General features: G+C 45.4%; 1 protein-coding gene across 6 annotated transcripts in view; it reads left to right on the top strand.

Annotated features, from left to right (window-relative positions):
- ABI3 (ABI family member 3) overlaps nucleotides 1–25118 on the top strand; it is a 331848-nt gene that overhangs the window by 92808 nt on the left and 213922 nt on the right. For all 6 annotated transcript variants that reach the window (XM_069634398.1, XM_069634396.1, XM_069634393.1 and 3 more), the window contains one exon: nucleotides 2427–2603. In XM_069634398.1, coding sequence (XP_069490499.1) covers nucleotides 2427–2603 — 177 coding nt within the window. The remainder of the gene's footprint in view (nucleotides 1–2426; nucleotides 2604–25118) is intronic.

Genomic DNA, 25118 nt, shown 5'->3' with positions numbered 1-25118 from the left:
AACGGCCTGAGCTTGGGCTGGTGAGCCGTTAAATAGCACATGTCCGCCACGGTGGCAGGGCATGAAAGTTATAATAAACACTACCACACCGATGTCCACCCAATTACTATTGCAAAGCAGAACGTGCCACAGACTTTGATTGCACACGTGAAGTGATGGAACTGATAAACAGTGCTGGTGACTCGTGGACTTTCGTTTACGATAACATGTGGCAGTTCATCGTTTCCAATCATTTCTTAATATGGCCTGATACCATGAAGCAACTTTTGGAACCTGGCCATCTCATCCTTACTTTGACCCATGTAGTTTAAGTAGGTTGTTGGCCGGCAAAACAAAGTACTTAAGTAATATATCCCAAGTGGGGGGCATTACCTGCCCCGGTAATGCCCCTCCTCTGAGGGTTATATTGCTATTGTGCCGGGATACTAATAGTGTTGAGAAACAATGTGTTTGCCATTTTTCAACTTTAAAAAAACTACAAAAAATGATGGACGCAATGGATTGGGAAGACGGGAATTACACATAGTCCCTTCTCCCTTTCCATGGTTGCCATTTGTGTGTCAGAGATGTGCCGGGCACACTACTGTTCATGGCGCAGGTAAGGGAAATGGCAGCAGCAGTTAAATTAGGCAGTGTGGGCTAAACAGGAAGAAAAGGGAGGCTAGGGGAAGGGGAAGCAGAGGCGCAGGCAAGCACTTACCTGAGACATGGCAGGGGAAGATGGCGGCCGCCAGCTCCGAGGAGGCTCCGAGTAGGCGCTTTACCATTTGCCCCCATTCTGGGCCTCCTCATTAGCTGGGAGGCCGAAACCACGCCTGTCTGAGTACTAATAGGAATAAGTGCATTATAGTCTTGATGCAATCACAAAACAGGTCACCATGAGGGAGTTCTCTAGTAGACTTGTCCGTAGCATGCCTTGTACTGGTGGAGAGTTAATTCATTGAGAAATGGTGTTCCCATGAAAAGATAACCTGCAGGCTCTTAAATGCCTCTTAGATTTCGGAGAGAAGGGCCAAGTAGCAAATACTAGGTGCTTTAAGATCAATCTAACTACCTAGATGGGGTCTCCCCAACTGCCAAAATAAATGCCTACTTGTGTGAATTAAAGTGATCGATTGGAGAAAGAAGGGCATTGTCAAGGTGTTATGTAATGAAGGGAGGCGTTATGTTGTGTTCTGTTTCTGCTATAATATATGTTGTGTTGTTTGTGCTGTTTTGGGTTTATTGTAGTGCCTCATGCCATGAAAACAATGCCACTCTGGAAAAAGTACCTTTTTTTGGAATGCATAAAATAATCAAAAAATCCTCAAAGCAGATGGATTTTTTTTCCAAAGATTGGTGGTAAGGACTCTACCCCTGTTTGATATTTAAGGATGGGGGTTGTCAAAAAATGTTTCCACTGCTGATGAACGCAAGTGGTGTCAAGTAATTTAGCCAGGGAAAGTATCACTTAGAAACAACAAGCCTAAAACAGGAAACTACCTGCAGAGAGACTGAATTCTCGTTCTCTGGGAGACTGCTAGCCCATGAAGACCTCTTACTGCGGGGTGGGGTGTTCGCTTCTACCCCTACGAGTTGGAAGGCAAGCCACTGCATTGTGAATGAGCTGTGCATTCTTGATGTGATGGTTGCCAAGGCCCAGAAAGAAGCTATTGATGTAATCTAGACTTCAAAGAATATTTGGCAAGTCCACACATAGTGGGATGTGCAACGGAAAAGAGATAGCGAAAAGAAGCAGTGTTGGGGGGGCAGGGGCTTTGTGAGTGTGAAGATCTTGTTTGATGGACTGGGAATGGTTGTGTGAGATGTTTAAAGGCCTAGGGTTTAATGTGTCAGATTTGGTTTTGGAGAGAGTGATGGAAGCAAGGTGAGAGATGTGTGTGCACGTTAAAAAGGCAATTCAGTTAGAAAAGGTGCAGGAAGCAAAGGGAATACATTTTTTATTGGATTATTGATAGGGTGACAAGCAGACTGTGCCACTTGGGAGCCATCCTTCCAGTCCTCTGCTTTCCTTTCACAAATTAGTGGCTGGAGGTTCTTCAGTGCAGTATGTTCAACTAGAATTACCCAAGGTTGCACCTCCCAGAATGCACTTGTTTGTTAAATGAAAGCCCAGTTTTGTATGAGTGTGATTGTGATGATATGGAGCCATTTAGTCGCCCTATGTATGGCTTATAGAGAAATGTCTTGAGGGACTCTGTGTGCAGTGCTAAGACATTGCAGGTCTGTGGAGACCAGAATCAAGATGTGCCCATGAAGCCGCAGATGGTCCTGTCTAACGAAAGAGTGCTTAAAAGGTTCCTCACAGTTGTAAACGCAGGGAGGCCATCCGAAGAATGAGCGGGTAGTAATGATTGGTTCAAGAGAAGCAGTGAGGAAAGGTTGCCATGAAGAAAGTTACTGAATTGTTTTTTCGCTCCTTGCAGAAGGTGGACATACACAAGGAGAAGGTTTCGCGTCAGGAGATTGGTGCTATTACCTCCAGCCGAAGCTTACCCCGCAAACAGAAAATCACTCCACCGGCCAGTCAGGACCAAGTTGGCAGCTACTCAAGAAAACCACTCAACCTCAACATTTTGGACAACATAGGCCATGGAAGAAAGGTACAGAGAAATCATGCTCTGTTTTGTCCTCTGCATCACCTTATATAGATATATTTATTCAGACCTGGCTGGTTCTTAGCTCTAGGAAGCTCAAGCCCACCTCTCACACACATGGGCATCAAGCAAACGTTTGACACTTTTTGTTTACATGTTTGCTATCCACCTACCATGATGGTACAGTCCATGAAGCAGGATGTATTCTCATGCTAGACATAGAGATATTGCCCTCACGGAAGGTCCTGCCAACTTTCCTGGTGCACTCCCATCAATTTAGAAACAAACCATGTCATCCTTGACTTGATGATTTGGCCCAGGCCATAGGCGCATTTGGCAACACTTGCTTCTTTCTTTCCTGCCAACCTTGGTGATATGAGTGACTCATCGGGTGAGGAAAGGACATGAAGAAAGCAGCTTCATGTTACCCACAACTGTATAGATTGTTCAGTCGTGGCATCTTTTCACATAGCAGTGCTATTACAGCCCCACACCACGCCAAGCACACGCACAATGGATAACCATGTAGAAGGGATCCGTCACCACCCATGCCACACATGCACACAATGGATAACCATATAGAAGGGATCCGTCACCACCCACTCCACACATGCACACAATGGATAACCATGTAGAAGGAATCCATCACCACCCACGCCACACATGCACACAATGGTAACTATGTAGAAGGGATCCGTCACCACCCACGCCACACATGCACACAATGGTAACTATGTAGAAGGGATCCGTCACCACCCACGCCACACATGCACACAATGGTAACTATGTAGAAGGGATCTGTCACCACCCACGCCACACATGCACACAATGGTAACTATGTAGAAGGGATCCGTCACCACCCACGCCACACATGCACACAATGGTAACTATGTAGACGGGATCCGTCACCACCCACGCCACACATGCACACAATGGTAACTATGTAGAAGGGATCCGTCACCACCCACGCCACACATGCACACAATGGTAACTATGTAGAAGGGATCCGTCACCACCCACGCCACACATGCACACAATGGTAACTATGTAGAAGGGATCCGTCACCACCCACGCCACACATGCACACAATGGTAACTATGTAGAAGGGATCCGTCACCACCCACGCCACACATGCATACAATGGTAACTATGTAGAAAGTATACCTCATTACACCACACCACACACGCATACAATGGATAACCATGTAGCAGGGATCCCTAACTATACCACACCACACATACTCACAAAAGATACCCATGTAGCAGGGATCCCTCATTATACCACGTCACACACGGATAGCAATGTAGAAGAGATCCCTCATAATACCACACTACACACGCTCACAATGAATACCCATATAGCAGGGATCTCTCATTATAATTTTAGTTCCTGCTACAATGATACATTTTGGGCTGAGATGTCGCCAGAGCCATATTTTTGGTCATCACGGCATAATCCACTGCAAAACATTGTATTATAACCCACCTTTTAGCTATCACCCAAACGAAAATACAAATAGCACACAGCACAGAGAGCACATGCTGGAAACACAGATACATGCATCACCCTCATGCAGACAAACACACATCCCTAAACTTAACCAATCACGCATATCACTTTGTGCATGCCCAGGAACATACATTTTGCACACACAACAAGCCACAACACATATACACACACAGGAAATACACACACAGGAGCATAATCGCACCCATCTCTTTGCACACAGACACAGACACAGAGTGACACAATGATAGACACATCCTCTAACACAAATGCACATGTGCCTTTTAGATTTATTCTGCTCCCTCGAGGCCAGGAAAACTGGAGCTTTCTTGACTATCAAATGTTTTATTTATTTAGGTTCTGGATTAGTTGTAGAGGGCGGAGGGAGGAAAGAGGTATATTGCAGAGGTTGTTGCAATATTAAAGCCCGGAGAGAACCAGAGCTCTAGAGGCATTGAGGTTCTGGGTGAAGGTGAGGAAAGGGAGAATGCCTCTGAGGGGATGAAGTTGAAAGTGAGCCTTCTTGGCAAAGTCAGCAATATGAGTTGCGAACGAGAGAGAGGAGTCGAAGATGACACCCAGGTTGTTTTGCCTCACAAGAGGATGAGGGAAGGGGACCCGAGTAGGGGCGGGGGCTTAGAAGTTTCAGATCATGAGCAGTGAGCGTTCATTTAACGCATAAATAATGGAATGCATAAGCCTAAATGTATTTATTTTTCATTTCCTGCTTTGCACGACACATGACAAGCATGAAAAACAAACGTGTTATCACTGTGGTTCAAATATCTTGTTTCATTGAAGCAGTTTAGAATTATTTTAAGAATGTACTGCTGGGTGTGGAAGTCGCTCACAGAGGTTGTGCTGAATGTGCTGCTGGGTGTGAAAGTCGCTCACAGAAGGCCGGTTGTGCTGAATGTGTGCTGGGTGTGGAAGTCGCTCACAGAAGGCCGGTTGTGCTGAATGTGCTGCTGGGTGTGGAAGTCGCTCAGAGAAGGCCGGTTGTGCTGTATGTGCTGCTGGGTGTGGAAGTCGCTCACAGAAGGCCGGTTGTGCTGAATGTGCTGCTGGGTGTGGAAGTCGCTCAGAGAAGGCCGGTTGTGCTGTATGTGCTGCTGGGTGTGGAAGTCGCTCACAGAAGGCCGGTTGTGCTGAATGTGCTGCTGGGTGTGGAAGTCGCTCACAGATGGCCGGTTGTGCTGTATGTGCTGCTGGGTGTGGAAGTCGCTCACAGAAGGCCGGTTGTGCTGAATGTGCTGCTGGGTGTGGAAGTCGCTCACAGAAGGCCGGTTGTGCTGTATGTGCTGCTGGGTGTGGAAGTCGCTCACAGAAGGCCGGTTGTGCTGAATGTGCTGCTGGGTGTGGAAGTCGCTCACAGAAGGCCGGTTGTGCTGTATGTGCTGCTGGGTGTGGAAGTCGCTCACAGAAGGCCGGTTGTGCTGTATGTGCTGCTGGGTGTGGAAGTCGCTCACAGAAGGCCGGGTGTGGAAGTCGCTCACAGAAGGCCGGTTGTGCTGTATGTGCTGCTGGGTGTGGAAGCCGCTCACAGAAGGCCGGTTGTGCTGTATGTGCTGCTGGGTGTGGAAGTCGCTCACAGAAGGCCGGGTGTGGAAGTCGCTCACAGAAGGCCGGTTGTGCTGTATGTGCTGCTGGGTGTGGAAGCCGCTCACAGAAGGCCGGTTGTGCTGTATGTGCTGCTGGGTGTGGAAGTCGCTCACAGAAGGCCGGTTGTGCTGAATGTGCTGCTGGGTGTGGAAGTCGCTCACAGAAGGCCGGTTGTGCTGTATGTGCTGCTGGGTGCGGAAGTCGCTCACAGAAGGCCGGTTGTGCTGAATGTGCTGCTGGGTGTGGAAGTCGCTCACAGAAGGCCGGTTGTGCTGTATGTGCTGCTGGGTGTGAAAGTCGCTCACAGAAGGCCGGTTGTGCTGTAAGTGCTGCTGGGTGTGGAAGTCGCTCACAGAAGGCCGGGTGTGGAAGTCGCTCACAGAAGGCCGGTTGTGCTGTATGTGCTGCTGGGTGTGGAAGTCGCTCACAGAAGGCCGGTTGTGCTGAATGTGCTGCTGGGTGTGGAAGTCGCTCACAGAAGGCCGGTTGTGCTGAATGTGCTGCTGGGTGTGGAAGCCGCTCACAGAAGGCCGGTTGTGCTGTATGTGCTGCTGGGTGTGGAAGTCGCTCACAGAAGGCCGTTTGTGCTGTATGTGCTGCTGGGTGTGGAAGTCGCTCACAGAAGGCCGGTTGTGCTGTATGTGCTGCTGGGTGTGGAAGTCGCTCACAGAAGGCCGCTGCTGGTTGTGCTGCCGACAGCATCCCAGTGTTTAAAAAGAGACTAAGCCTGACCACAACTTGAGGAAACTATGGGGGACGACCTGCCAAGGTAATGGGGTGAAGGAGCAAAGGAGCAGAGAGAGGGGTTGTTGTGGTATATTGTGGTATATTCCTTCCACGCTCCGACCTCATATCTTACAAATCCATACCCCCTACTTGATCTGACCCCCACTCCCGCCCCCCCGCGCCAGCCTCAGCCTTGACCCGCATCTAGCAGTGAGCTACCACACCTTTCATAAGGATACGACAGGGTAATATGCGTCTGGTGACATTGGTCTTTCTGACTATGATTGAACGCTGGCATCCTATATCAGATAGTGTTCAACCGACATTAAGTAAGGACCCGGAACAACACAACATAATGAATCAAAAACCAATGCAAAGCCAAAGAGACGTGTCCAGGGGGATAGTCCAGAGTGAATAATTGACCCTAGACCAGGGGAGTTGCTAGGTCTGGCAAAGACCCGGGGCTAAGCTAATGTCAGAACTGTTAGGACTGGGGGCTAGCTAGTCTTTTGGCTGTAGCTCCTGAGATTCTATCCGGGGCTACAACCAAAAGATATGGGGCTATAGCCCCCTTAGCCCCCCCCTAGCAACGCCCCTGCCCTAGACCATAATATCATCTTGAATGGGGAATGTTGTTAAGCCAGACTGTTGGAATATCAATTTGTGGAAAGGCTTTTGTACACGGCAACTGTGGGGTTCTGCCCTTTGAGCCGTGGGTAGGTTCTTTAGCACAGTGACTGCGGGACAGTGCCCTTTGAGCCGTGGGTAGGTTCTTTAGCACAGTGACTGCGGGACAGTGCCCTTTGAGCCGTGGGTAGGTTCTTTACCACAGTGACTGTGGGACAGTGCCCTTTGAGGCGTGGGTAGGTTCTTGAGCACAGTGACTGCGGGACAGTGCCCTTTGAGGCGTGGGTAGGTTCTTTAGCACAGTGACTGCGGGACAGTGCCCTTTGAGCCGTGGGTAGGTTCTTTAGCACAGTGACTGCGGGGCATTTCCCTTTGAGCCCTGCATAAATTGTGCTCACGGTGACTGCAGGGTTTTGCCCTTTGAGTCGTGGGTAGGTATTGCGCACTGTGACTGCAGGGCTCTGCCCTTTCAGCCGTGTTTAGTCTTTGGGCTGGGCAATTGGTGTGGCACAGACTTTTGGAACCAAGGCTGGTAATCCTCACTTTGAACTAATCAGTCTGTAGGAGTGTGCTACAAATTTGGACAAATACATTCATTAGCAATTTGTAACCTCTGAATTTATCAGCTGCACATTCATGCCTCGCATGCCTTAAAATGACTACCACTCCCGGAGCGGTGCTTTGGCTGATGACTTGCGTGCGTAATCAAGGAGGGCAGAGAAATGGACAAGCATCAGCCACAGCTTCACCGACCAATACAATCTGGAAGTGAGAAACCACCAAATGCGGTGTGCGCACAAGTTCACACCCAGAAGAGCGAAAATGAAGCCCAACATGGGGGAAGGACACCAATGAACGTGGTAGTCCCAAGTAAATTATTTGCTCGTAGCCTGGAGTATACACTCACTGCCACTAACATTAAGCGAAAAAAACGTGATATAATTCCCTAACGGAAGTGCTGTATTAGGGGCGATCTCGACCCCATAGTGCTGTTTGGATTCCGAGTTGAAGGGACAGTGGTCTTTGGAGGAAGGTTTCTCTCAAGGAGGGGAGCCATGACATAGCAGCAGTGAGCACACTTTTGAAATCTCCAGTTTAGAAGTCCACCGTAGAACAGCTGGCTCCATCTGGACCAGGACCGAGGGAGGTGGCTCTAGAACCAGGATCTAGGAGGCCAGCAGGGGATAATCCAGGAGAACCAGTTCAGAGTGAGACTACTTTGGTGGCCATGAACTTTGTTTTGAACTCATTGATTAATGTCTTGGAGCTTTTAAAATCGGAAGTCCAGGTACATTCCGGAATACTAATGGAACTCACTAAGGAAGTGGGAGCTTGTGATTCCTCAATGGGGGGCCTCGGCAATGTCATAGATACCAAGATAGTCCCTGCATTAAAGAACCTGGAGGAGGGGGCTTTGAGGCAATCAAAGGAGGTACTCCTTATCCAGGGAGGAATTTCCGAAGCAAAGGGAAAAAGGGAAAGGAGGTTGGGTGTTGTTTCACAGTTGCTACTAAATAAAAATGTTAGCTGCTCCCAGGTAGAGGATAGATAGGATGCACTTTTTGACGATACCCCCTCTCTGAATCAACATATGAGGAATTTCGAAGACTGGCGTGGACTGCAGAGGCGCCCCTCTGGATACGTCACTCAAAATAATAGTTCCACAACCCAGGCAAGCCCTTGAAGAGGTTTCAAATGTTGCAGAGTCGTCTGTCACTGTATAAAAATAGGAAGGAAGGGGAAAGCCAAAAGGAGGGGCAAAAAGGGGAAGGAGGCCATAGAGCCCGTAGTAGAAAGGAAAACAAAGAACCAAAAACTGAACAAATGCAGGAAAACACGAACTGCCAGTTTCTTCCATGCCCTCACAGTGCCCCGGAGGGGGGCTGTGAATGGGAAGGAGAATCGGTGAGATCACTATAGCTTGAGGGAATGTGTGTCTAGGAGAAAGATCTTCCATAACTTGAATCACATGTATGAGACCCCAGCCCAGCAAGTTGCACCATCAGAAGTTAATGGGGTGGTGGCTGCTCATTCAACTATTGGAATACAGACGGAAATTAGGTTTTCTCAGATCCTGAGCACACTTAGTAATCCCTTCCGGGCGCCTGCTTGTATGAGGCCTAAATTAATTAAGTGCACCCCCATCTTCCAACATGGGAACAAGGGGGTGCAACATCCCCCAGAAGCTCTGGGTCTTGCCTCGGTAAGCCCAGAACAGAAGCATCAAAGATGGGTTCCTATCTTCCGGCAGGGGACGATTTTGAACCAGGGAGTTGACCAGATTGGCATTTCCCCAAACAGTGGCCTTACAAGGGTCTGAAACCATTAGGAGGATAGGGCCCACAGCGAGAAAGCGGCCAAGGGAGCAAGACTGAGGGAAGGAGACATAGCAATGGACCCCCATATAAATAATGACAGAATTCTTAAAGGGAACTTGGCATTGGCACAGGAGGTTGTGTCTTGTGACGATAAATTACCACCATTCGCCATACCGAGACTCTGGTTAAAATACTCTGGAAAGACTCTAAATCATTAAATCGTGAAACTATTCTGGCTATTTTTCATAAGATTTGTGACTTGTACCTGTTCACATCTAGTGAGATTGAGTTTGTTTCTTTCCCATTTAAGGATAATACTCCATTTGCAGAGGTGTGTCTTAAATCAATGTTAGGGGCAAAGGTCATTGTGGCAGCCTCAGGTGACCTTGGAAAGCAAGGTCTACAGGTTTTTACCGTATTGCGTGAGAGAGAATCGAATCTAGATAATGGGAGCATGGGTGTGGGAGGGGCCGGTGTGGGATGGTCAGAAAATAAATACCACAAAGAGCAGGAGATGTTGGCAGGGGAGGTTCAAACGTGCCAGAATAACGCCCAATTGAAGGTCTGGGATTTATTGCCCGAGATTCTTTCCCAGGTACTCCAGATGCTGGGGAGCTGGGGAGGAGGGGGCCACCTCTTTAGTAAAAATGAGTGATCTTTTGTGAGTTGCTCGCGGGGTCTGAACTTTTTCAGGCTGGCTCTATGAAGGAGGTAATGTTTGGAAAGAAATATCTAGTCTTCCTCCAAAAAACCTAGCTGTTGAGCACATTCAAATTGGATGGATTCTTAATAACGTACCAGGTAGCCACTTGCGAAAATGGAGGGAGACCATTGGGGGGGGCATGATCATCGCTGCACGAAAATCTGTATTTACAGGTCTGGTCCCAATCCCTGTTTCAACTAAGGGATTATTGCCAGCTAAATTGGGTCCTCCGGGGAGACCCCATGGCCCCTCCCTGATAGTTATTAACATATATTGGAACCCCGCTAGCTCCGATCTCACAAAATTCCTGGAAGCACTGTCGGAGGTGATGACAAGGGTACATTTAGATTACTCAGGTGTGAATGTTCTTCTGGCAGGAGATTTTAATGCCCAATGTATAGACATGCCAACGCAGCGAGAAGGTTTGTGTTAAAAAAGACAGACGGCTGTGGAAAGACGGTGGGTATCATTTCTTGCCAACTGGAATCTTCAGATGGCTAATGGAGTGATGGGGGGGGTGTTAGGGGCAAGCTCAGTTATTGACTACGTTTTCTTTTTTCCTGGAATTTTTCAAAGTTGTTATGCCCTTCAGGTCCTAAAGTACAGAAGGGATGGAATACACTTGAATAGTAGGCTGTCAAGGTACAGGGATGAAGAGTGTGAGCACAGCCTGATGAGTGGTTGTAGCCCAGGGAATTTCTTGGATGTTATTTGGCCAGTAGATCGCCCAGGGAAGACAGGCTTAACACTGCATCCAGTCTGCGCCCATGTGTTTGATGAGGCGACCTGCAAAGAAACGGGAACTATGCAGAGTGGTGAGGGACCTGGGGGCGGAACAGCTTGAAACCACTGAATATAAAATAAGGCTAAGTCTCCTGCGGAAGGTTTATAGGAATTGGCCACATGGACAGAGAGCTCTCCGCCTCCAAAAAGATGGAGAATCGATGATCACTGCATTGTTAAATAAGAGCTCGCCTAATTTTTGGAGCTTAATAAATAAGAGGAGATCCCCGCAGGCTAGCCTCCAGGGGAATGAGGTTTCTGAGACAAATTGGTGTAACTACTTTGCACAGCTCTACACAAAGGCCCCTGCAAAATCGAGCTTCAGGATCGCCGACACACCATGAGAAATGGACTGCTCTGAAAGTAGTATAACGGAATTAATTAGTAGGTCATCCGCATTGAGGGTGGCTGGTCCTAACGGCCTGACTTATCAGGTCTTGAAAGGAGATGTGGGTATGTGGTTAAGACTCCAGGCCCAAATGTTCGTAATATCCTAAAGCAAAAAACATTCCCACCTTCCTGGAAAACCTCAATAGTAATAGCTATATTCAAGGGGTGAGATGGCACGGAGCTAGTGAATTACCGTCCGATCTCCCTCCTTGACGTGGAAAGTAAGATATGTGCGTGATTATTGTTGGGTGACTTGGAACGGTGGGAAAGTTAAAACAACATTCTCTCATGGTTCCAGACAGGCTTCCGGAAAGGCCTCTGAACAAGCCTGAATGGGAAAGTCTTGGACATCCTGGGTGAAGGATGGTGGGATAAGAGGGGGCCAAATGTTGTTCGGAGCCTGGATAGACTTATCCAGAGCTTTCAATACAGTGAATAGGGACCGGCTGTGGGAGACGCCAGGAAAACTGGGGGTTCTGAGGCCCCTTTTGGCCATTCTGTTGAGTTTACATGAGGATATTTCCTTGAGGGTGATGCTGGATGCAATGTGACATGTGTTGAGGCTGTCAGGGTGGCGAGAGGAGTGAGGCAGGGATGTATGGTGAAACCAAACAACCTATATTTGCCAGATCTGGGGGGAGCATTGGAGTCGTCAGCGCTGGCTAGTCCAAAGATTGGCCTGCCGCCCGTTAGGTGGCTGGCCTACGCTGATGACATTGTCCTCCTGGCCCTCACCGCCATCGGCTTGCAGCGCCTTCTATATTCTTTGGGGAACTATGCTTTGGCCAATGATTTGTCAATTAACCCAGAGAAGTCTAAGATAATGATCTCTAGGAGGCCTGGATGTCGGGTCCCAACTTTCAAATGGACACACGGCACACACAGAATTCCGATAGGGACAGAGGTAGCTATTTGGGTTTCCCTCTCCCTCTGTGCATCCCCCTCATTCACTCGAACCCAGTCGATCTTTGGCAGAAAAGTTGCACAGTTAACATCACAAATGTGCAAAGTCTCTACCACATATTGCAACTTCTCACTACTGCCGCTTTTTAAGTTCTATGTCAGCAAGGTAGTTCCCACAATTCGTTATGGGATGGAGGTAAACCCAATATCTTGGAAAATTAATTGGTCATGGGTAGAGGCCTTCAATCATTGCGGTTATATGCAGAATGGAGGCTGACTTCTCACTTTAGACTGATTTTGACTCCAAAATCTAATTCACTATATGAAGACATTGGCGGGCACTTGGCTCGCTGCCCCTCAGTGTTCCTCACACAGTTAAAGTCTCTAGTGGGTAGAGCTATTTGACTGGATGTGAAAGCGATATGGAGACCCTATTGGCCAATATAATGAAGGTGAAGACCCGAATGAAACACACAGATTGTATTGACACAATTGACACTAAGCAGGGGCTGACTCTGGCTAAATCATTTTCCACACATGACAAAAAGGTGTGGTATCTGCCAAGGTACTTGAGACAATCCACTAGTTGGAGGGCAAGGCGTGCATTCTTGAGAGTATGGCTGAACCTCCTCCATACAGGGAAGTCCTGTTCCACTGTGATAAAGCCTGAGATCCCCAAAGAAGGTGTCCACAATGTGCGGTTCCTGGTCTCCAAACCCTCAGACATATTCTGAGTGTAAGGATATGTGGGATCTGAGGTTGAGATTTTTGGGCCAATTTGTGGGAAAGGAAGATCAATTATTGACAGAAATTTTCTGGGAGAGGTTGATAGATGGCCATGAGATCTTTCTAACGACAAACGTTGTGTACCTCCTCCATCTCTCAGCCTTCTGTAGACTTTAAGTCTAGATAGTATATCACATATACCTGCCAATATGTTTCGATATTGAGATTAATAATTTATCATGGATATGTTTTGTTTTTGCAAAAAACTTTCACTGTGCTTCTGTATTCTTAGAAACTGTGATAATGGTATCGGAATTTTATTTGAATGTTTTCCTTCCTTTTCTGCTTTCTCTTTTTTGCTCTTTATCTTATTTTTATTGTTACATGTGAAAAACCTATGAAAAGGCTATGACACATTAATAACATTTTTCTTTTTTTAATTGTTAGCTCCTGCATTCATGTGCATACTTTTTTAGGCAATTGAAATCGTGATGTAGGATTAGCACTTGCATGCCAGGGGAATGATTGGAATTGGCTGGGGTTGGCGGGGAGGAGGACCAGGGGGCGAGGGTGCAGGAGAAAGCTCATTCTTACAGCAGTCCTTAAGTGTATGGTTTCAGATGTGAAGGAGAGAATTAACTGCTTATAGCACTGATGCAGCACTAGAATAGTCTCATTAGAATACATAAAGAAGTTAGATGCCCCCAGACAAGCAAGTGTTTCCCTGTCTCACAGTCTCTGAAGTTAGTACCTCTCCCAACATTTTAATAGTTAACAACCCCACGAAATGTTGGCCTAGGTGCAGCTCTGGAGGGAGCTGATGTGCACACTTACTTTTTTGTTAAGCGGAGAGGTGAGAGAAGCCTTTCCTGAAACTTGCAGCGTTAAAGTTTTACTGTGTTTGTGCAGAAAAATGTATTTGCACAAATGCAGCTAAACTTTAAAGCTGCTAGTTTCAGAAAGGGTTCCCTCACCTCTCTGCCTAACAAAAATCAAATGAACACATCAGCCAGCCCCCTCCCCAAAGAGGCAAGCCAACATAAAACAACGTATGTGCTTTAACATCCGAGGGGAGGGGGCTGATGTGCGCACTTGCTTTTTGTTCAGCAGAGAGTTGAGAGAAGCATTGTTGCATGTTTGCTCATTAAATGTGTATGTGTGCAAGGAGTGTACATATGTATTATGTATTGTGTGTGTGAAGGAGTGCATGATGAATGGTGGGGGACTATGTGCTTGTGTGAATGAGCGAGTGTATGGCAAATGGGGGTGCGAGTGAACAGAGGGGGTGGAGCCTCTAAGTTTGCCCCACCCAGCTTCTGAAGTGGTCCCTCCCATCACCAGTTAACCCCACCTCCCCCCGAAATGTAGGTTTTGTTGCGCCCCTCCTCTGAAATGATGGTAAACATGCACCCGGCACATTGTATGCTCTCTCCCTCTACCCCACTCCTCTCTCTCTCTCTCTCTCTCATGTTTTGTTGCATGTGCATCTAAGTCTCTCTCTCTCTCTCTCTCTCCCGTCCCACACCTCTCTCTCCCTCTCTCACAAGTTCTCTCTCTCTCTCTCTATGCCTCTTTCTGTGGTCAAGAGTAGCATTGCCAGTGCAAATGTGCTAAGGCCACTCCAGTTGTTGCTGAAAGGAGAGTCAGGAGAGAAGAAACTGAGATATCTTGAAGGGGCGGTTGCTGTGATTTTTGTATGCTTATTGTGGCATCAGCAGAGACTAAGACATCCCCCCAAGGTGGGGAATGGTATGATATTTGGAGACATCCTTTATCATCGTTGGTGTCCTGCAGAAATGTCAGCATCACACTGAAGGCATAATGTCATATGCCCCGGTTACTGTGTTTTTGCCATGGCTGTTTTCATTGCAGCTATTTTAGGCATGGTGTTTTTGCCCTGGTCGTTTTTGATTATCTGTTTTTTTTTACATACATGTGTTGTGTGTTTGGGATAGGGGATTTTGGGTGGTGGGTGGCAGGGTGAGGGGTGGGTTAGATGGGGTTGGGGAGAACCACCCCCATTTAAAAAAGAAAAACTGTCAGAAACGGCTGCGACAAAACACCTCTGTAAAAATAGCCACAGTGAAAACAGTGTTTACCCAATTCCATTATTCCGTTACCATATACAGATATAGTACTTATATTAAAGTTACCTTCCTAGAACCAATAGAATTGTATGCCAACTTTTAAGCGTTAAACATCAGTCTTGACGAGTCTTTAGTATAAATGTTGTGTTTCTTATAAAGTTCGTTGGAGTTGTGAAGCGAGAGGGAAGATCACACATCTGCTGATATTCCTAAAACTCCCTGTTTTTTGTACTTGTCATTAAACGGACTCCCTCAAACCATTGAGTTGTCATTATTGATTTGATGCTTGAGTATTAATCTGCATCCCCATCCATCTCACGGGTGCTGCTATTCCATCTTAAAGTGCTATTGGGAAAACCCCAGCCCCTGGGTCCTGGTGCACACTTGGTAGCAGAGATAGGATGGTTTTTCGATTATCGGTTAAGTAAGACACCCATTGACCGTCGACATAAAGTAAATATAGGTCCTTGGTAATATCACAAGTCCTTTGCCATCCGGGTAAGTAGACTGTGAAGCTCCCTATAGATAGTGGTTAGAATAAAGAACAAAACCTGCAGGAAAAGGTCTGAAGGGACCTGTGTTTCCCCCACAAAACCCCTTCCCACTTCTACGAGCAGCTGAGCGGATATCTTGGGACGAGATCTAATGACAAAGTTAAACATCTCGTTCACAGAGAAAGGCATAGTATGTTCAGCTCCATGCACTAGTTGAACGTATGCAAGATTATTAGAGCATACGCAGGACACTCAGCTATGAGAGCTATCCCATTAGAGCCAGAAATATTTGCGTATGAAGTATGTGTGCTAATGGCAGGGCTGCCATCCCTTGCAGACAAAACCATGAGGACCCCAGATGAATTTCTTTTTAGGCCAAGAATACCTATGCACGAGGAAAAGGGATAAGTATTTCCCTTGGTGATAAACACAGCCACAATACCTGGGAAAATGGCTTTGATCGATGGTTGTGATGATGAAGGCTGACAATGGTGCATAGCAATCGCCATTGAAGAAGGGTACAGATTGACTGACATCACTGATGATGATCTGTTTGACGTGCAAGCAGATGGGGAAGAAACAACAGCTGAGGTAAATCTCACTTTCTGGGTGAAAATTATCAAAAGAGAAGTGCCCCAGAGAATGATGTTGGCACAGAACCATTCTGAATATTTCGAGGACGACATGGCCCAGGTGCCTGTCTCAGTATGGACCACAGGCCCCTATGACATAGGCTTATTGAAAGGAGTCGGAGAAGTAAAAATTAAACTGAAACCAGGAGCAATTTTACCAAAAGCACGACAGTATCCCATGCCTAGGGAGGCAGATGAAGACATTTTCAAGAGAATTTCAGCTATGATGGAACAGGGCAATGTTAGTGACGTCAGAGTCATCATGCAATACCGCAGTTTATCCAATTAAAAAATCAAAGGGAGGGTCTTGGAGTCTAATTCAAGATTTACGCCCGATAAATGATATTGTAGAGGCCGAGTTCCCTTTAGTGCCTAACCCGGCTACAATCCTATGTAATATACCTGTTGACGCAAAATATTTCACAGTGATTGACTTGAAAAATGCATTTTTCTCAATCCCATTTCACAGAGACTCACATCATTTACGTTCAGATAGGTGCGTCTGAAAAGAATAAGGCTAGCCTAGGGGTACTGTGAGTCTCCTTCAATTTTCAACAGAGTCCTGCAAATGGACTTAAGCAATATTGCATTAGAGAGTGTTGTCTTGCAATATTTGGATGACATCTTAATTTGCAGCACAACAGAGGAAAGATGCAGATTCGATTCTATTCAGCTATTGACTATATTGGCTGAAAAAGGATATAAAGTTGACAAAGAAAAGTTACAATATTGTCAACAAGAAGTGCTATGCATAGGCCAGCGGATCTCACATGAGGGGAGAAGGGTTACCCCTGAAAGGGCTGAAGCCATACTAAACACAGCCAAGCCACACACGATAAAACAGATGCAGATCTTTTTAGGTCTTTGCAATTATGTCAGGGCATGGGTCTTGAACTACAGCTCATATACCAAGCCTTTGTTGCAGGCCCTAAAGAAGGCACAGACGACGAAGGAAAAAATTGAATGGTCTGAGGCCATGGAAGAAGGGTTTACTGAACTCAAGAGAGCCATTTGCACAGCACCAGTTTTAGGGATTCCCAACTATGCAGAGGAATTCTACTTGTTTTCACACAAGAATGGCAGCGTTAAGACGGCAGTGCTCACACATAGAACCACATTGGGGTACAAGCCCCAGACATATTAGTGGGAATTTGGACCCAGTGATGAGAGGTAATTTCCCTTGCGAACAAAGTTTAGCTGCCGCAGCGTTCGCCATAGAGAAGGCTACAACTATTGTGATGGGATGCTCAATTTTGCTATTCTAGAGAAACCAAAGGGCACATTGACATCTCAGAGAGCTTCTGCTTATGAAGTGATCATATCTAATCCATTGATTAAGATGCAAGATAGTGATCCCAGCTATGTTCAAGGCAGAGCCAGTCACTGAAGGAGAACCGATCCATGACTGTGCAAATTATGAAGAATTCTATGATGAAATTCCCAGAGTGAAAGAAAATGCATTGGCAGAAGGAGAAATTGTCTTCGTTGATGGTTCCTCGAGAATCGATCAAAATGATGGGTACAGATATACAGGCACTGCTGTGATGAAGCACGCAGCAAATGGAGAATTTTGAGTACTCAGTGCACGGTTACCATCTCACTATTCAGCACAAGCTGCAGAATTATTGGCATTGATACTCGTGATTGAGAATCACGCAGACCAGGAAGTAACGGTGTACAGTGACTCTGCCTATGTGACATCAACAGTACACGCAGGCTTAGCACTGGAAAAGGAGGGGCTGCGTCTGAGCGGACGGCACGCCAGTGCAGCATGCAGCCTTATTGGATAGGCTCATTAAGGCACTACAGCTCCCAGTGGGCATAGCGGTTGTGAAATGCGCTGCCCACACAAAAGGTCCCTGTGACTTATTAATGGTCATTGAAAAGGCTAACCATATAGCGAACTGTCTTCTTTTGAATTTGAAAGGCATAATTGTATCAGATGGAATGAGACGTTTGTGCAGTATAAGAACAGGTTCCAACGATTACAGAGGCCTCTATGATGTGTCTTTGCAGATGCGTAATCATCAACCAAGTTCCATTGCAGAGTCCCTGTGAGCACATAAGATTGCGTAGTAGCATAATTAAATCACATACTTCAGTTTTAGCTTGTGAGGAGGCATTCGGCCTCCAGCATTTCGCTCTTTAGAGACTGCAACATTGAGCCGGTAAATAACTGTTCATTGACACTGGAACCGCTGTGCATTGTGTGAAGGGAGGTGGGGGTGGTAATAAGTAACTTGAAATTATTCTGAATGTTTACGATAGTGGAAGGTGAAGGTGACCGCATAGCACCATGCTCATTCTGTTTGTTAAAATGATAGTTGTTGTTGAAGTGGAAGGGCACACAGAGGTGCACTTTGCTATTTGGAAAGCAGAGAGAAACCTAGCACTGATGAATTGCATCAGCTGAGTACAGGAACATACCTAAGTGTTTTATATCTGAAGATGGTTCAGTATGTCTAGAAAGAAGTTTATAGTGAATACAAGGTTCTAGGACAGTTTTGCCCAAGGTGACAAGGCAGTACTGTATAATTTCACTATGTCCCAACCCTGATTTAAAAGTTCAAAAGTTCAATGCATTATACACTTCAGACTAATAGCAGATCTACTTGGGGACAGTCATTCTATTGTGCAAATACTTATGCCCACTGTTAAAACTATTACAAATGTGTAAATCAAAGTCAACTTTTTCTGATGCCAGTGTCCTCAATGTGGTGGGTGAACAGTGCAGTGTGTCCTTTTAGAGTGGTTTGTGGGGCTATGTCCTACTCAACACCTAGGTCATCACATCACCCCCTGCGCCACCTGACTCACTAGACACCATCCACTCCGCCTCCCTGTACAGCTGTATCCCTCCCCTGTGCCACTCTGTATCCTACCTTCTTCTGTATATATGTTCTGTTGTTACCTTTGTAAAGTGCTCCGTTGTGTATCTGTATTGTTGTATACCTCTGTATAGTGCTCTGTTGCTTCTCGAAGATGGGTCCGCACTCAAGAAATGCCATGATAATAATAAATAATATTAAAATACAAATTACTCAATTATTGAATATTTTGGGAGGGCCGGTCATGGAAGCAATGGAGAAGTAGCTCTCCAGCCCACTGTGAAAAGTTGGCATGTATGCTTTAGGGTCTTTTTGAAAAGGCAGATGTGCGTTTCCTGTCGCATGCTTTCAGAGAGAGTATTCCACATGCTGATACCAATAAGAGGGATCAGTTTACCCAAGGAAGGGCTTTTCTATGCTTTGAAGGTATGGAGAAGTCTAGCTGTTGGTGATGTGAGGATCCTGGTGAGAGTGTAATGATGGGTGAGATTTGTGTCCATTCACCCGGCGCATAACACACAAGGAGCTTGAAGTCCGCCATCTGTTTTACTGTTAGACATTTGAGTGATTTTAGTGCTGGTGACATATGGTTGAACTTCTTTAGGTCTGTTATTTTGGATAAGCTGTTTCAAGGATGTCTTTAGTATACTTGCATATAGGCTAGGTATTCAAACTTTTTCATACCAAGCCCCCACTTGAGTAAAACTATTCTTTCTGGGCCCCTCCACCTAGGGGTTGCTCCTATAGGGAGCCCAAATGATGTCAAGGGGGTACCCTAGGTTCTTTAAAATATAAGCAGATGGTCTACTACTTATATTCTCTATTAAAAGCAGTCATCTTAATCCTTTTTCATATTACAAACAGTCATCTTAATCCCTTGTTAAACAGTCTGATTCCCCCACCCCCTAAACATCCTTCGAGCCCCCTTGGGAGGCCAGCCCCCCAGTTTGAAGGCCTCTGATATAGGCTGTTCCAGTATCGCAGCTGAGAAACAAACAGTGCACACATCCCCTATACTTTGTGGTAGAAGTCAGGAAAGGGTAGGTGCTTCCAAAGGATGTGGGGCTAGAAGACTGCAGTTTGCTCAATGCATCTGTCTGGCTGAAAGTTAAGTCTTAAATAATCTAATTTCTTGTGTAGTTTTGGGTGAGATGCTGGGGGAGGGCCTGGGGTTTGGCTGACTTGTGAAGTAAAATTTCAGTTTCGCCCCCATTGAGGCAGAGAATGTTGTTGACCGCCCAGTCTTCGGGCTTCCTTAGGTGCTGGGGTATGGTGGCAATCTTGTTTCTGTCACTCTCTTGGTTTGTTACCGACTCGGCAGAGCAAATCACATGAATCACACAGCTCTTACGAGATTCCTTTCATTGAGCAGAATCCCAGTGCCTGTGCTGTTAATTTTAAATGCATGGAGAATAATGTAATGAGTTACATATACAAGTGGGGCTGTATACTATCCCTTGTATGGAGTCCGCCGTTTTATTTTTTTTGTTGTTTTTTTTTGTTTTTATTTGTTATAGTTATTTTAACAACTTTTCAAATTTCATTAGCATATAAATACATTTACTTGCAAAAAATGTTCAATCTTACAAAGTTTTTTCAATCTTACAAAGGCTAAAAGACAATACATTCTTACAATTTGCATGCCATTGCATAATTAATAACAATTCATTCCATATCGTTGATCACACCAATTCATTCTATTTACAAACATTTCACCCAATTGGGCTAACTTAACTAAACTTTGCCTCTTACAACCAACCAATTACCCAATAGCCTTATAAGTAATACATTACCCATTATGCACCTCTAGGCCAGGAAGCACAATTTGAAAGAATTGCACTATGGCAATCTCAATTTTCGGGCGGGTACTAGAGAACAACGCATGCCATCTTTCGTCACTCTCCATTGCTCTCTGTACTACCAGGGTGTTTGCAAAACATCTAGATTGTACATTGCAAAGTGCTACACATTCCACGAGCAGATGTTGTAAGGTCTCTTTGTTCTGTCACAGTACAGTATCTACAATAATTTTGTTCTTTTGACAATTTTTTCCTTTTGTAAAGGACATCTCTTGTGTACCATAGATTTAACCGGAATCTTAAATACCCCATTCTTACTTTGGGAGAAGGACTTTTCAGCAGGTGTTCTGACATCAGCCCATATTGTTTAATGCCAAATAAGAAAATGTCAAAGTCCTTATATTGGGAACACCTTGACATGTTCGCAGCCCAATCAGCCAAATATACTTTTGCCTTCGCTCTAACTGGATTTGATAGTAATAACTCTACTGTGGTATCGGCGTGGACTAAATCGTTAAATACATGCTTCCTCCATTTAGTTGTGATTGGGTTTAAAGATTTCAGCACATAATGGGCAATCACATTCAATATACTGTTACTTCCCTGTTCCAAGAAGCAAGGCACACTGTTTCCAAGTTACCTGAGCATACATGGAAGTCAGTCCTAATTCGTAACGCAAAATTGCGATAAGAACCGAGTTGGGTAGACTTAGGATCTGCTTCGAGTAACTTGAATCCAGTTGATCCCAGTAGCACTTTTCTCTTGGTAGAGACCCTTGAATGCCATATAACACAATCGGAAGTACCTTCATTTTGTAAAATAAAACAACATGTTTCATAGAACACTTCCCATACTTCCTAATCAACAATCGTGATTGTGAAATAAGCTGTTGCATTTTATTCTTCCTTACTACACCTTCAGATAGTTTGCATATTGTACTGTTAATTATTACCCTAAGTATTTGTAATAGTATGTAGTCTGTACACTTTCTTTCTGTATTTTCCAGGAGAAGATATTACTCCGTGTAGTCTGCTGTTTTCCACACCTTAGAATTTGGGTCTTCGCAATATTAATTTCCAGGCGATTTGTTTGTACATAGAGGCCCAATTTTGTCAGGATGTTTTGAAGACCTTGTGGCGTTTGGGACAATAATACAAGGTCGACAGCGTAGAGCAGGTAAGACATTTTTTGGCCTCCTAGTTTTGGTGGGTGACCAGTACAATTGTTGAATTCGAGCCCTAGATCCAGGATAAAGAAATTGAATAGAAAAGCCGTTAGAGGACACCCTTGTTTTAAACCTCTCTGTGTTTTAATTAGAGGAGTTAATTTGCCATCAAGGGAAATCCTGACTCTAACTGACGTATTTGAATGAAGAGGAATTATCAGTGAGAGGGGGAGTCCGGGCAGTCATGTTTCTTCAGTTTTTTGTATAACAAATTTCTATCCACTGAATCGAACGCAGCTCAAAAATCTACAAACCACAGATATAGTGGGTTATTACGGTTTGCCTGTTGGGCTTGAATCATGTTTATCGAAATGATATTCAGGATAGTACCTAGCCCAGCCATGAAACCCGCTTGAAAAGGGTCAATCAGCCCTTTTTCTCTCACCCAAGCCTGTAACTGTCTAGAAAACAGTTTACCCAGAATATCTAAAAGGGAGATGTGTCTATAGCTGGAAGGTGACGCTCTCTCTCCCTTTTTAAATATTGGGACTATAATTGCTTGAGTCCAGGACTCAGGTAAGGACTGAGTGGAATTCACTGTAGAGAAAATCTTAAACAGGATCGACGTCCAAATGTCTGGGTTTTCTTTTAACTGGAAGTTGGACAAACCATCAGGCCCGCTAGCTTTAGAGTTACTTGCAGTTTTAATAAGGTCTAAAATTTCCGACCATTCAAAGTCCAGACGGAAGGGAGGAAGTAACTTCAAATTATCTGTTGGTATATCTCCCTTCACAGGTGCATACAGCATGCTAAAATGTTCAACCCACAGTTGTGACGAGACCGCCTTTGATTGCTTAACTAACTGTGGGGATGAAATAGATTGATTTATCATAGCCCACATTCTCGCAATGTTCTTGCTAGCTAGCGTTTTTAGCATACTAGATCGGTCCTCCTGTAACATACAAGCTTGATAAGACTTCAGCCAATTTCTATAGCGCATTTTAAGGGTGTTAGTTATTTGTTGAAGTTGTGGGAAAGATTCATTTTTCATTTGCCTGAGATCAGCTTTAAACTGTGCTTTACGGACCTTAATTGCTGGGTCAAAATGGTGTAGATGTACGCGCTTGGAGGTTACTTTAGCTCTATGTTGTTGTATAGCTTGAATAGCGTCAGTGTACACATATTTCGACTTAGCGGCCCATGTGTCAGACAACTCAGACATATAACCCAGTGTAAAGTAGTAGACGGTAGTCAGAATGCAGGGTTCACAATGAATGATTTATTGCTGAGTTAAACTTTCAAACAGCCTCTCATTATAAACAACAAAACATGCTTAAATGTGGTTCAGCAGGCTTGCTCGGAAAATGCGTGAATCAATTCAGAGTTCGCATGAATGTCCTCTTAAGCTTGGTTCCTCTTTGAAAACAAAATTATCAGGTCACATAAATTCCTTTCCCCGGACACTAGCTTTCCATTCCGTCGCCAGCTGTCCAATTTGGGTTTGAAAAAAAACGAAAAACAGAGAGGGTAAACCCACGGAAACACTGTCCTTTGAAAATGGTTTACGGCCAGACTTTCCTTGTCAGTGAATCCGCTTCGGTAATGTTTCCGGCGCTGCCGCTCTTCGAGCCTCTCCTGGCGGAGGGTCTGCCTCTTGATAAGGATCTCCGCGGTGCCGAGCCTTCAGCCTCCTAGTACGCCCAGTGTACATCACCTGGGGATTCCTCCCACTTCTCTGTGGTCCCCGGCCAGGGCTGCTGCTGTAATGAGAGACACCTCATGAGTTTCCCAGGGCTTCTTTTAACTCATACTGTGCTCCTCCCCTCCCCTCAGCTTCCACCCACCTTTCCTGCCCACTTCCCACACCTGCAGCCAGTTTGCCTTCACTCCTCCACCCTGCTCCATGCACTGTTTGTCCCACACCTGCAGCCAGCTTGCCTTCATACCTCCACCCTGCTCCATGCACTGTTTTTTCCATCCCATCTGTACTGCTATGGGGGCATCTGTCACTGTACCGCATGACAGGGCTGTATCTATAACGCTTCCCTTTGTTCATTTTATCTTTTCCCCCACCTGGTCTCCATTTCCCGTGGTGGTTTATGGGACATGTAGTTTTGTTCTGTCCTGCTGATGTAACATTTTGGGTGCTGGGTCTGAAAGTTAGAATGGGGCTGTCTTTTATCTCCATTGCCTCTTTGACCTCCTCACACCCAGCTTACTATCTAGTTGTACTAACTCAGATTCTGACCATAAGTGGCGGTTTCCCCCCGTATTCACCACGCTAGTGCCTCGCATAAGATCTATTTTGGCCGGTTCTGCTGTGCTCATCCTCCATTCAGTTGTCAACATGTTATGGACGCTTACATTTGTTCTTAATACAGAGAACTTTGTAATTAAGGGCCAAAGTTCTCTGCTCACATATATGTAGTCAATAATCGAATTCCTGTCGCCCTTATGCCATGTCTCAACTGGTGGTATGTCCGGGGATAGTGCACCATTAAGCATAAACAACCCTCTCGCCTTAACTAGGGAATCCCATCTCCAGTACCTCGTCTGATTTTTAATCTCAGGGTGCTCTATGCATCTCAAATTTAGATCACCCGCTAAAATCAATGCACTAACTCTGGGGTCAAATGAAGCTAAATCTAGCAAGGAATTTAGGTCAAGGAAGAATTTGTCGTCAGACATGGCAATCGGGTTCCAGTAGATGTTTAGAACAGCCACTTCAATTTTCTCAGAAATTACTTTTATTAAAAGCATATATTTGTTCGGGGCAGCCCAGAATTGCGAAGTTAAACCTCTAACTATTTTTACTGCTATTAATAGACCAGAACTTGGTCGTCCGCTAGTTGGATTAATAGCAGCATTTGTGTGAATTTCGTGGTTTTCCCAGAGTGGGGTTTCTGAAAGCCACGTCTCCTGTAAGAGTACTATGTCCCAATTATTTAGCTGACTTTGATCATTGTTAATCAAGTGCTTGAACCCTCGCATGTTCCAGCTCACGAGGGATATTTTCTCTGCTATTCTTTGTTAATTCTGCGTGTGACGATTGCAACATACACACGTAGCATTATTTGGGATATTTTTCGTACCGATCTTAACATGAGCAGGAGGCTAGCCCTTGAATATTACACTTCGGTCTTTCACAGGAACAACAGTTTTCTCCATTGTTTCCAGAGTTAGAGCAAACCCCAGTTTGGAAAGGTTTTCTTTATTCTGCCAGATTAGGTT

Source organism: Ambystoma mexicanum, chromosome 13 (assembly GCF_040938575.1).
Source record: "Ambystoma mexicanum isolate Mex_15411 chromosome 13, UKY_AmexF1_1, whole genome shotgun sequence".
NCBI classification, from domain to species: domain Eukaryota; kingdom Metazoa; phylum Chordata; class Amphibia; order Caudata; family Ambystomatidae; genus Ambystoma; species Ambystoma mexicanum.
Note: the sequence above shows the minus strand (reverse complement) of the source record. Positions and strands in the feature narration are given on the sequence as shown.